The sequence below is a fragment of the Microcaecilia unicolor genome, chromosome 2 (assembly GCF_901765095.1).
Source record: "Microcaecilia unicolor chromosome 2, aMicUni1.1, whole genome shotgun sequence".
Taxonomy (NCBI): Eukaryota; Metazoa; Chordata; class Amphibia; order Gymnophiona; family Siphonopidae; genus Microcaecilia; species Microcaecilia unicolor.
This window is the reverse complement of record NC_044032.1, coordinates 329,016,804-329,030,886: the sequence shown is the minus strand read 5'-3', so window position 1 is coordinate 329,030,886 and position 14,083 is coordinate 329,016,804. Positions and strand designations below refer to the sequence as shown.

Sequence of the window (14,083 nt, the reverse complement as noted above, 5' to 3'; positions counted from 1 at the left end):
ATTGTTGGTGTTGAAATCCTACTTTAAGAAGACAGATCTATTTTGCAGCCAAAAAATTCAAGTGTTCCATGATATGGCTTGGGCCACACAGTTAAGAAGGAAAGCTTTCTTTGTTTTAAGGTCTAAAGTTTTGATATTTGGGGGTACATTTTTTTTTAAGGTTCTCCTGTAAATGTCTGATAACCTGACAAGGAAAAACACTATGCTTTTTTGACCCATCACACTTCAGAGAGATTTCTTTTGGATAAGTGAGCATGATTATAAGCAAGGCTATCATAGGCGGTCGGTGGCCCAACTGTTTGGGGAGGCTAAAGGGGGCGGGGTTATGGGTGGTACCAGGGGGCGGGGCTTACATCTATAACTGTCCTACAACACACAGGAAAAATAAATAAATAAAAGTAAAATAGTCACAATTAATACCTTTAACAGTTCAACATCAGATTCTCCAAAATATTATAAAACCATGTCTGATGTTATGACAAACAAACTAAATTGAATTTAAAGTGTTGATGTCACCTTAGTACGGCCAACACACAATCTCTCCACTGCAAAACACTATACACAAACACAAAAGAACAAACTTGCTTTGAACAACAAAGACACCTATGAAGGGCGTGGTGCAACAGTGAAATAGTAAAGGTGCTGCTATGCAATCCAAGCTTCCTTCAAAGAGTCACCATGGTGATAATGAAACCAGTGACACATTTGGGTAATTAAATAGAGCTCTCCTCATGGACTTAAACAGTGACAAATCAATGAGAATGGCGAGGGGGCCACCAATGTCTTGTCCAAGCTGCTGTTAAGAAAAGGAAAAGTTGGAGAGGGCCGAGTTTTATATTCCATCAGCGCCGCTATGCCTTCTCATTGTCTCCACTAAAGGTAAAAGCAAACTGCTAGTGGGATACTGGTGCTAAAGGAGTAAGAGGTATCTTTATAAGTACCACAGGGGATCAAACATAGACGAGTAAGCTTTTTCTGATTTCTGTTATTACTTTTTGTATTTTTCTTTTCTCCCTCCCCCCATTGATGTGGGCTACGTTACTTTATATCTACATGCAGATTATTGTTTTGAGAATTTTTCTGTAATTTGGTATAATTTCCTTTTTTCCTGAATGTATGGAATTGTTATAGATTAATATTCTAATTAAAAAAACTGTACATACTTGCATCGGCTAAACTCTGGGCATCCTTTACAGTGTTCTGTAATGAGCCATCAGCATCCTCTTCATCTGCAAGAACAGAGATAGATACTTAAGGAAAGAGAAGTTACAATTTTTGTCTGCATATCACAATATCATAATTACAATTTTAAAAAAATCTCAAAAGCTGTCCTAACTTGGTCTGTGCAGCTATGCAGGTCCCAGCACTGAATATCAGCTGGGACCTATATAAATTGATTTTTTTTAAAATTTTCATCTCCCCCTGAGCCCCCCCCCCCCCCCCCCGAAGCAGTCCTTCTTCTTTCTGGCTATCCCCCCACCCCTAGCCTGCAACATTAGCAATCCCCCCTCCCCCAAGAACATCCCAATGTGCTTGATAGGAGGTAGATCTGGTGGGGGGTGGAGAGCTATCATTGGTGGTCCAGTAGGTGTGAAAGGAGCAGAAGCGAGGCCAGGGTACTTTTAATTAGCAATGAATGTCCGGAGCTAATTTAGCTGGTCACAGTCAGTGTTTAAAAAAAAAAAACCCACTATATTCCACCGGCAGAATATTTACCCCAATAGCTCTAATGTAGGTGGCAATTTTCAAACTGCCCAAACTGAGAGAACCACTTTGCACTAATTTTCAAAGCAAAAGTATGCAAGTACATTCACTCTGAAATGTTGATGAGGTCACCTGTACATTATTTTTTTGTAGATAGATTTTTGTTTGAAAATTTAGCAAAAGATCCAAAAATACCACCTACATGCATACTTTTACTCCCCTAACCTATACACACCCTTAGGAATAACTCCTTTCAATGCAGCTGAAATTGGTATTCCTACCTTTTGCTGAACTAAGAACACAAGAATATAAGCGTTGCTATATCATACTGGGGCAGACCCAATGTAATGTAATGTATCCTGCCAACTCCCACAAAATTGGTTCAAAACAAGTAACAAATCACAGAAACAAAGTTAACAAGAAGTGACATTAACCAAAAACATTCTTAAACAAATAAGTTTTCACATTTTTATGGAAAGGATAGTAAAAAAACAGAAGACTGCAAAACCGATGGAAGAGATATCCAAAAATGAGGGGGCTTGGTAGGTAAAAAAAAGTCCTCAAGATATAATTTATACCTAACTCCTGAAACTATTTGTATTTTTTTTTTTAACACTGACCGTATTGGAGCTCCCAAATACGGTGACTTGTAAGCCACATTGAGCCTGCTAATGTGTGGGAAAATGGGGAATTCAAATGCTGCAAATAAATAAATTAAATAAATTAATAAATAAATAAATAAAAAAGAAGGTAGTAACAACAAAATGGATCTCTGGCTCTATCAATACTATTAGCAGTAGGAAATGAAACACAAAATAAGGATATAAGCAGGAATAAACCATCAACATTTTAAATATTATACAAGCCAGTTTAAACAAACAATGGCCTGGAATGGCAGCAATGAAGAGAAATGAGAGCGGCAGAAGAAACTGTGCAGATTTAAGGAAAGCTTTGTTGTAAGAGGCATACATAAAATACTACAGTAATCAAAATAAGTTAAACTTATTGCTCCAAATCTACAAATACGAATCGCACCTTGTAAAGAAATCTTCTCGCTTTGCTTCATATAGGGAAAAATGGCTACCACTTGTATCTTATTTTGAAACTGTACAGCGATAAGCACTAAATTAGATGTTTCTTATGGCCTATGCATGCTTTATACTTTGATTTGTATCCTCCAGCCCACCCCCTTTCCCACCTCTCTCTTTTCTTAACTTAATTTGAACCTAGATATGGATAGCTACTTCTTAAATGTGAGCTCCAGTATTGCCATACTTTGTAAAATGTTGCTTGTTGCTATGTTGTGAGCTCTTGCTTATATTTGTATTGAAAACCAATAAAAGAAATTAAACCTAAAATAAGTAAAAATAATGGCTTGCACCAAACTACTGAAATGCATAGCACTGAAAAAGTGACGAATTCAACGTAGCAGTTGGAGTTTAAAAAATACAACCTGTATAATACGAGGTTCAAAAGAAAGAGTGGTGTTGAGAACACCACCAAGAACTTTAGAAGTTCTTTCCACTAACATGGCTACCACACCTCTCCACTTTTAAAGAAAAATCTTTAGGGAACAATTATAGAATCTGGAACTGAATCAGCAAATCCGATCTAACCAAAGCCCATCAAGCCCAGTATCCTGTTTCTAACAGTGGCCTATCTAGGTCACAAGTACCTGGCAAGATCCCAGAAGTAAAACAGATTTTATGCTGCTTACCCTAGAAACAAGCAGTGGATTTTCCCAAGTCCATCTTAATAATGGCTTATGGGCTTTTCTTTTTAGGAAATTATCCAAACCTTTAAACTCTGCTAAGCTAAGTGCTTTTACCACATTCTCTGGTAACGAATTCCAGAGTTTAATTACACATTGAGCAAAGAAATATTTTCTCCAGTTTTAAATTTACTACTTAGTAGCTTCATTGTGTGCCCCCTAGTCCTAGTATTTTTGGAAAGATGAGCAATTCCTGCATAACCAATAAATGTGGGGAAAATGATTTCTACACACAAAAGCTGTGTGCAAAACTGAGCTGTGGCGATGGAGGAAACTGCCACAGGATAGTGTGTGCTAGATCAAACTCACGGAGGGGTGTTTCTGCTGGGGTAGTTCTGTTGAAGGGGCTAATGTAAAATGATTGGTGGGTGGGAGGAGTTATTGGATAATGAATCAGATATGGAAGGAGAGTAACTGGAGGAGATGGGGATAGGAGATGTGTGGGGGAGTGGGAAGCGCTAAGGATAGGGAGATGGAGGAGACGGCAAGTAGAGGAGGCTTCATCAAGTCTCTCTCTCTCTTGCACCCCTCCAGCCTTCACCCAGTCTCCCTCTCCCTCGTATACCCCCCGTCTTCACCTAGTTTCTTACCCAACTCAGCCTTCATCCAGTCTCTCTGTCATACGCCCCCCCCCCCCCCCCCCAACTTTCACCTACAGCCTTTTTTTTATATATTCTTTTTATTAAACACCAATGTAAAACAACACAACATCAATGTGCAGGGTATACATTACACCATGTAGTGTCAGTGAAATACAATACCAACATTTTACATAGAATTATTACCAATATTTTCACCTCCTGTCACATGCCCTGATAACAGTCGTCTCACATTGACCTTTTTTTGTTTTTGTTTATACAGTCATCACCCCCATGCTCTCTTCCTCTCTCCTGGCAGCAATATCCCTATCTTGCATGCATCCAAATCCTCACCATTCACACCAACCTCCAATCTTCCCTCGCAACCCCCCCCCCAGTCCCCCCTCCCTTCCCTCCCCCCTCACTCAGCTGAGGAGATTACCTCCATAAGTCTATGCCAGAGAGAGACATATTGCTTAACAGTTGCATTTGGCAAGTGGGCGTATATCCTGCCCTCATATTTTGCCAAGTCAGAAACTTTGGTCACCTAGCTAGTGTATGGAGCAGGCTCCTCCTGAATCCAAAATTGTAGTATAATATTTTTAACTGCCAACACCGTCATATACAAGAATCTTCTTTTTGGGTACGACAAACCCTGTGTAAGCAGACCCACTTGGTCACCCAATAGCAGAGCTGGGTAAGTCCATCCCACCTCTTGGTGGAGAACTTTATTCAGCGTGGCAAAGACCCCATTCCACAAAGTCAGTTTGGGGCATTCTAAAAAGGTGTGTTCCAATCCCTGCATAACATTTTTGACATATGTCGCTTTCCCACAAATGCATCAGTGTCCCTTGCTTCCTTGTGATATATGCTCTGTGGAGCAGCTTATACTGCGTTTCTTGCCACTCTGCAGATTTGACCATCTCATATAGTGTCTTATGGAAAAGCTTATTGTGCACCTGGGAATATTGCGTGCTCAACTCCTCGTTCCACCTATCAATATATCCCAACAGCCCCCCCCCCCCCCCTCTGGAATGGACATTTTCACTATTTTATACCAATTCGAAAGTCTGTTACCTTCCGGGGGCAATGCCCTCATCACTTGATCTAACTTCCCTGATTTCCCCCTTTCCCCATGCTGTCTCTGCTGCTGTTGCCAATAATGCCGTATTTGCATTTACTGTAACAGATGGGCATTGGGTATCGTCCATCTCTCCCTCACTTGAGTAAAGGTCATGAACTGCTCTTCATCCCCCGATGAGAGCAAGTGCCCTATAGTACTACACCCATGCTTTGCCCATTGTTGAAAGACCAACTTGCCCATCCCCGCCTGGAACCCCTGCAAACCAACCATGGTCATAAAGGGAGAGGCATACGGACTGCGTGCTTGTTTCTTTCTCCACCAAGTCCAAGCCATACGCATAGGTCTCAGAAACGAGTATTGCCAATTGAACCTGGTACCCATCCCAGGTGGCACATGAAGCAAGTTTATAAATGCATATGGGGGGGAGTCACGTGATGTGCTGAGAGAGCAAGACGCAAATCTCTGCTCTCCGAGGCCGAACGCCCAAAACCGTCAATTATCGGCATTTTTCTGCCCTGAGCCGTCGGAAAGACCTTAAACGAGTGAAGAAGTCGTGGATGGACAAATTTGTCGAAAAGCCGAGTAAAACCATGCCTGCTTGGAGCGTAAAAAAGGAGGTAGAGAAACCACAAGCAGCAGACTTGAGCGCGGATCGGCAGGCGCCACGCGGCGGGCCTACCTTCACAGAAGAGCAGCTCCTCCAATTAACCACCGCAGTGACACGAGCGCTGGAACCGCGCTTCGAGCAACTGTCAGCCCAGATAGGAAGCTTTGAAATCAGGCTGACAGATGTCACAAAGCAGGCCGGCGAATTGGAGCACCGACTCTCAGAGCTCAAGGACTCCCATCCCCCGCTGCAGCAGTCTGTAACGCAGCTGCAGGACACTGTGAAAGCGCTTAATGGAAAGCTGGATGACCTCGAGAACAGGTCCAGGCACAGTAATCTGCGTCTAATCGGCATGCCAGAATCATTCAGTGACACCGTTTTAGCCACCGTGGTGGAGAAATGGCTGAAGTCAGAATTTGCCCTGTCGGATCACTCAGGGGCCTTATGTCTGGAACGGGTACACAGAGTGGGAAGAGTGCAAAATGGCCGACAGGCCCCACGTGCAGTCATTTTAAAGGTGCACAACTATTTACACAAGCTGGAAATTCTGAGAGGATACAGACTAAAATGGGAGACCACCATGTATGATGGACATCTCATAAGAATCTTCCAAGATTACTCGGTCTCCTTGCAAGAACGACGGAGAAAAGTTAACCCACTGTGCCGCCGACTACAGGATCTCCAGATGAGATTTATGTTTATCTACCCTGCGGTACTACGCATCCACCATGATGGCAGATGGAGAGCGTTTGAATCCGATCAGGCAGCAAAAGAATTCATCTCTGGATTAGAGCAAGCGCAGACTGAACAGAAGGCCCAGAATGCGGGGAATGGCATAGCGTGATCTGGCTCTGGCTGTTGCAACAGGTGCAGTAAGTGATGATAGCCCATATTACAGCAGCACAAGTAGGGCGGAAGGCCTCGTGCATGGTAGGGGCTCCTCCATTAACACACGGGTAGATGTATAGGGAGGGATTATTAGATGCTGGGAAGGGAAGGGGACGGGGTAGCTTTGGGGGGAAGAAGAGGGGGGAGGAGCTCTATAGGGGGGCAGCACAAGACAAGAACACAAGGGAAGGCACATATTATCGGTTCAGTCCCGCACATAGAATAATTTTACCGGAAGCAGTTGAGAGAGCTACAGAGGAGAGGTGTGCAGTGGGAGGGAAAGATCCCTGGAGCAAGGCTGGGTGCCCCGGGGTAATGACACACGTTCAAATCTCTCAAATTCGGAAATCCACGGGTGCACATGTCGACGGGTAAGGTACGCCTAGCCTCTCGGAACGTAGGAGGCATTTCCTCCCCAATCAAGAGAGCTAAAATTCTAGCAGCCCTTAATCGTCATAAAGTCGGAATAGCGTGCCTACAGGAGACCAGACTCTCCCAGGAAGAGCATGAGAAACTAAAGCGCCATTGGGTAGGAGAAGTGTTTTGTTCCCCAGCCACGGGCCGTAAAGGGGGAGTAGCTATCTTAATCCACAAATCGCTCATGTGCTCTGCAAAATTACAGTTTAAAGACGGAGAAGGGAGGTTGGTGGGGGTTCAGCTTAATTTGCAAGGGAAAGAGATCACATTGGCCTCGGTCTATGGCCCCAACACTTCTGCGCAACATTTCTACGCCCAATTATTAGCGCGCTACCAGAACCAGAGAGCACAGCCACTAATATTAGCTGGAGACATGAATTTGGTTATGGACACAGACCTCGATAGATCTCACACATTGTCACAGCGCGCAGTTCTCTCCCCCTCCATTCTCGAACTCTTCTGCCAGGAATTAGGACTGGTAGATCCATGGAGAATTTTACATGGAGAGGAGAGAGACTACACCCACACTTCCAGAGCACACCAAACGCAATCGAGAATAGATTACATTCTTACTTCCCAAGATCTCTTTACCACAATTACGTCCGCCACGATTGGACCGGAAGAGATCTCAGACCATTCCCCCATTTGGGTAGACATTAAGACAGGATCATCTTCCCAAGGGGCGCCAGGGTGGAGGTTTCCAGCGTACCTGTTCTCCTCAAATGATTTCCAATTATATTTACAAAAGAAATGGGAGGAATTTAAAGAACATAACTCTGAACACATAGGAGACACTGCCCTGTTTTGGTCCACAGCCAAAGCGGTGCTCAGAGGCGAGATAATAGCCTACGTCAGCAAACGCAACAAACAAATAACACAGAGAGTAGTAGCCCTAGAAAAGGAGTTGAGAGGGGCCAGAAGAAAATACACTAGGGAATCCACTCAGTCTCATTATGAGCTGTTTATGTCCATCAAGGCAGCCTTAAATAGCTCGTTACATGATCGGACCATGAAATCCCTGCTATTTAGAAAATATCAACTTTATAAATTTGGGGATAGGGCAGGCGGGATGATGGCCAGGCTGGTAAAAGGCGCCCGGAAGCCACACTTCATTCCAGCCATAAGGAGGAAGGGGGGGGGGGGGTTACAAATAACTTAAAAGAAATAGCCCAGACCTTTCTAAGCCACTTCGCCACATTATATGGAGGGAAGCGAGAGAAGGCAAACGCGAATGTACTTATTCAGGCTTACTTGCAACAACGGGGCTTGGGGGATATCATGACAGCACACCGAGACTCGTTAAATAAGCTGGTGGCGGCGAGGGAGCTGCAGAAGGCCATAGGGGTGTTGAAACAACATTCCGCGCAGGGCCCAGACGGGCTGTCTGGCGAATTTTATAAAATGCTAAAAATACAAATACTAGGCCCCTTAACAGACTACCTTAATTCTGTGGTGGAAATGGGCAGACTTCCGTTGCATGAGAATATGGCCTCCATTAGCCTCATCCCCAAAAAAGATAAGGATCCCCTAGAACCTAGCTCATATCAACCAATCTCACTCATCAATGTAGAAGTTAAACTGTTGTCTTGCATATTAGCAGATAGACTGGCACCCCTGATGCCACAATTAGTGCAAGAGGAGCAAACAGGCTTTGTGAGAGGCCGTCAGTCTGTTCTGAATGTCAGGAAACTAATCCTGACTATGCTCTCAGGGGAACAACCGGAGGCGAGCAAGTTGCTTGTGAGTCTAGACGCAGAGCGTGCTTTTGATAGAGTAGAATGGCCGTTTTTGTTTGAAGTCCTGAAGGACAGAGGCTTAACGGGGTGGTTCCTTCAAGTCGTGGGGTCATTGTATACAAACCCGTGGGCTAGAATTCGGGTAAATGGGGTCCTCACGGAGAGCTTTGCCATTGAAAGGGGTACTAGGCAGGGCTGCCCCCTGTCCCCACTGCTCTTCCTGCTAACTCTTGAGCCGTTGTTGGCTGAAATTCGTGCGAAAAACGGCATAAAGGGTATCCAGGTGTCGGGGAAGAAAATAAAAGTGCTTGCGTATGATGTACTGATGCTGATGAGTGACCCACAGGGCTCTTTGCCAGCTCTCCTTTCTGTCCTAGATAACTATGGTCACCTCTCGGGCTACAAACTTAACAGAACTAAATCTCTGGCTTTACCACTCAGTGAGACAGTGAAACACACATGAAGGGGCCTGTTTCCCCTGCTATGGGCACAGCATCAGATCAAATACCTGGGAGTCGCCATACCAGCTGACATGAAAAAATTGTACGAGCTCAACGTCCTCCCACTTCTAGAGATAACTAGGAAACTGCTGCGATTGTGGGGCGCGTGCCCTCTCTCCCTCTCAGGTCGGGTGGGTCTTTTCAACATGATGATCGCGCCGAAATGGCTCTATGTGTTCCAGATGTTGCCCCTGTATCTGAGGTCGAGAGAGGAGCGGGCCCTTAATCACTTGACACAACAATTTCTGTGGAATCAGAGGAGACCCAGACTTCCAATACAAGTAATACAAAAACCAAAATCACATGGGGGGATGGGACTTCTCAGCATTCGGTATCTTACGATAGCGTGTGCCATGAGGCACATAAGAGATTGGTTAATCGGAACGCAAGATTTTTCAGCTACGCTCTTAGAGATGGGCCTGGCTCCCACTGCACACCTAGGGTGGGGATTACACTCTAGAGGACAGGGGTTGGAGGAGGGATTAGGATCACACCCCTTAATGATAGCAGCCAGAGCAGCGTGGAAGTGGCTATGCAAGAGGCACAACTTTGACTGGAGAGCGACCCCATTTTTACCACTGCTTAACAATCCGGACTTCCCTGAGGGGACTTCATCAGCAGCCTTCGCCCGCTGGCGGAGGAATGGAATTCGATACATTTACCAGCTGGTGTCGGAGGAGGGCAAGGCACGGCCATTTGCGGAGCTGCAGCAGGAATTTAGATTGACTGAACGCGATCGGTTTGCCTACATACAAATTCACCACTACATCACAGCCTTGGGCTGGAGTAATTTGAGCGAGGATGTCCAGGACACTTTAAATACTGCTATGACGCTTGGAGCGCAAAACTCAGTGCCACTAAAATATCATCACAGGTTCCTGCAGGACTCAACGGAGGACATAGACTTTCATACCAGAGCACGGAAATGGGCGATTGACTTACAGGCAGAGGTTACAGGAGACGTACTGAACAGATTCTTGCTCTCCATTCGCGGAACCTCAATCTTCACTCGATTCTGGGAGATGCAATATAAATTTGCATTAAGACTGCACGTCTCCCCAGCGAGAGCCTTTAAGGCAGGCTTTGGTCATTCAGATGCTTGCCCATGGTGCGCGGTGGCCCACGCCTCGCTGGCTCACATGTTTTGGTTTTGTCGCTACACATCACAATTGTGGACTCTTATTCTCGGTGAGACGAAGAAATATTGGGGACGCGCACTTCAGAGACAGCCTTTACTTCTTTTTGGAGAATTTAAACAAGTTAAACCCACCTTGTCAGGCTCGTTTGTACAGCGGGCGGTCCTGATGGGGAAACGAGTCATCCTCCTTCATTGGAGAGAAAACAGAGCGCCGTCCATAGGAGCATGGAGGTCACAAATGATAGAACTGCTGAAGTTGCAGAGGCGTGGAGTGCAGGATATGGACTCTAAAGAGGGCCGGGCGCTCCAAAAAACGTGGGCGAATTTTTGGGACACACTGCAACCACTGGCTCGTAGCAGGCTCCTCAATTGACAAGTGTTGTAGACAGTGCCGGACGAACCAATGAGTGTTTTCTTGTGTTGTGCTTGGGGGGGGGGGTAGTTTTCGGGGGGGGGGGGGAGGTGAGGGGTTTGGGGAGGGGGGAGAGGGTGGGGGGCGGGGAGAAAATTGTATATTGCTTCTAGACAGACATGTACAGACATTTGGAAGTGCTTGTATTTGGAGTAACGTCTGGTTTAGGTTCTGTCACGGTTTAATAATAAAAAGATTTAAACATAAATGCATATGGGGTACACCATCCCATTTATTCCTTCAAATACTAGCCACATCAACGCTGCTATATTATAATATCTTAAATCTGGGAAATTGAGACCCCCCCTTTTCCTTATCTAGAGTCAAAGTGTGGTACCCTATGCGTGACCTCTTCTGACCCCAAACAAAAGCCCTCAGCAGAGACCGGAATAACCTCTCATCTTTACGCTTGATCCATATAGGTAGAGTCTGCAAGGGGTATAGCAACTTTGGGAGCAATATCATCTTAGCCATGGCCACCCTTCCAAAAAGAGAAACCGGGAGATCCTTCCAACGATGACAGATTTGTTTAATTCTGACTATCTGATCTACAATATTCCTTTGATACATTACTTGTGGGCTTGTACTCAGGTAAATACCCAAGTACCGCATCGGTTGTTGCACCGGAGGAATAGAGAGGTGCTGGAAATGCTCTATTTGTGTTCTACCTGCCAAAGGTAGAAGTTCCGATGTAGAGCAGTTCACTCGGAGTCCCGAAATGACTCCAAAATCTTTAACAATTTGTAAAGCTGGTTCAAGGAATGCGGAGGCATCTGCCAAATATAGCAAGATATCATCCGCAAACAGATTTAATCGTATCTCTTGACCTCCTACCCGCAATCCCCGAATTGTTGTGCTGTTCCGGATTTTAATCGCTAGGGGTTCCACAGCTAGTAAGAACAGAGGGGTGACATTGGACACCCCTGCCTAGTGCCCCTTTGCAATTCAAATTGGGCCGTAAGGTTATTGTTAACTAATAAACGCGCCCTGGGCTTAGAGTATAATGCCTTAACCCAATCTACGAATCGCCCCTGTAGACCATATTGTTCCATCACCCAAAAAAGAAATTGCCAGGATATACTGTCGAACGCTTTTTCCATGTCAAGTCCTGCGATGGACTCTCTTCCTCCCCTCCCTCTATAAACCTGGATAGCTGCCAGCGCCCTGGTAAGATTCATCGAGGCATACCTACCCGGGACAAAGCCCACCTGGTCCTCATGTATAACCGTCGGTAGGTATGCGTTCATTCTCTTTGCCATGATATTCGCAAGGAGCTTGACATCCTGGTTAAGGAGCGATATGGGTCGGTATGACCCGACCTGCAGAGGGTCTTTCCCTGGTTTGGGCAGCAAAACAATGTGCCATATTTTGATGAAGCTCCGCCCCCTCTCGGCTCAATCCATTGTATAACCCAGCCAATGGGGATGCAATCAGATCAGACATAATTTTATAATATTCTGGCCCAAATCCATCAGGGCCAGGGGCCTTTGTCAATTTAAGTGCCTGTATACCCTGTCTGATCTCTGCTGTTTGGATTGGCCTATTTAATCTAGATATCTGATCAGAGGTAAACTTGGGCAAGGATATATCCCGGAAAAAAATCATCACGACTTGTTATGTCAAATTCCAGGGCCTCATATAGAGTTTGGTAGTATTTAACAAATTGCTGTTGTATCTCCTGCTCCCGATGGTACTGCCTCCCCTCACTGTCCCTAACGGCCACAACAACCTGTCTTTTTTAATAAGGACGCACTAAATTCGCCATCAATTTCCCTGCCTTACTGCCCCACTGAAACAGGCGAAACCTTTGATAATAGATGTCCCTTTCCGCTCTACTAGTAAGAATCTGGTCTATACGCCTCCTTAGGTCTCCTAATTTCCTCTGTAGAGATTTGTCTAAGCTACGGATATGCTGCTGTCTAAGAGATTGGTACTCCTGAGATAGAGTAAACAATTCGGCCTCTAGTATTTTCTTACGGCGTGCAGTATATGCCAGTATATGGCACCGCGTCACTGCTTTAGAGGCATCCCAATATAGGTTTGCATCCATCTCTGGGGTTTCACTGAAGGATTGATTAACCATTTGGCTTGTATATAGGAACGAAATTTTGCATCATTATATAATGCCGGAGAGAATTTCCACACCCGCTCCCTCCTCTCCTCAGAGTATGAGAGTGCCAATGAAATTGCTGAGTGGTCTGACAGAGTATGATCTAATATATGTACATCTTTGGTTATAGGAAAAAGTGGTTGTGATATTAACAAGTAATCCAATCGGGAATAGGAATTATGTGGGTGCGAGTGGAAGGTGAAATCCACCTCATGTGGGTAAAGTAGACGCCAAACATCCACTAGCCCTAAGTTGACCCCCCTGTTGTCTCCTGCGGGGTTTTTAGTTTTAACAGGTTTGCAATCAATGGTGGGATCGGCGCATATGTTAAACTCTTCCCCCACTATTTTCTGATAATCCGAGTATGGGATCAACTGGGCCACTATTTCTGAAAAGAACTTATGACTGTAAACATTTGGGCCATAGAGATTACACATGCACAACATTTTGCCCCACAGGTCACCCAACACTATAATGTACCTGCCCTCTTTATCTGATATTATTTTGTGGATATGAAACGGTAGCTGTTTGTGGAATAGAATAGCCACCCCTCGCTTTCTGCTATTGAAAGTGGAGCCCACCACTTCCCCCACCCACCCTCTTTTCAGTTTGGCCTGCTCTGTAGTAGTCAGATGTGTTTCCTGCAGGTAACCAATGTCCACCCCATTCTTTTTCATCCAAGATAATATTTTAGTTCGTTTAACTGGGGAATGCAAACCATCCACATTTAAAGATAAAACTTTTAACTTAACCATTATCCATACCTCCCGCAATAAGTAGCAAAGTACTTGAAGACATTGCCCTCTAGGCCTCCTAGCTAAGCCTGTTGAGCTCATGTATCTGCCATCCACAAATCTCTATGCCCCACATGCTCCTCCCACCTCCTGCCGTTAGCCCAGCACTTTTAATACTAAATCCAGTCCCCATCTCCCCTCCCCCCCTGCTGCCCCACTCACGCCAAACACACACCCCCAGCCCCCCCCCTTCCCCGAACCCCTACCACCCAAACCATCCATTTCACCATCCTCCTCCTATCCCAGACCCTGCAACAGGAAAAACATTACCCGCCCCGCTCCTCCTCAACCTTTCAACACACCCCTCAGCCCAACAACTTCTTCCCCCACAACATGTAACCTCT

General features: G+C 45.2%; 1 protein-coding gene across 1 annotated transcript in view; it reads right to left on the bottom strand.

The window, feature by feature from the left end:
- The window catches only part of DGKQ (diacylglycerol kinase theta), a 679,503-nt gene that overhangs the window by 498,797 nt on the left and 166,623 nt on the right, over nt 1–14,083 (bottom strand). Inside the window, 1 exon segment of the mRNA XM_030192090.1 lies at nt 1,164–1,229. Coding sequence (XP_030047950.1) covers nt 1,164–1,229 — 66 coding nt within the window.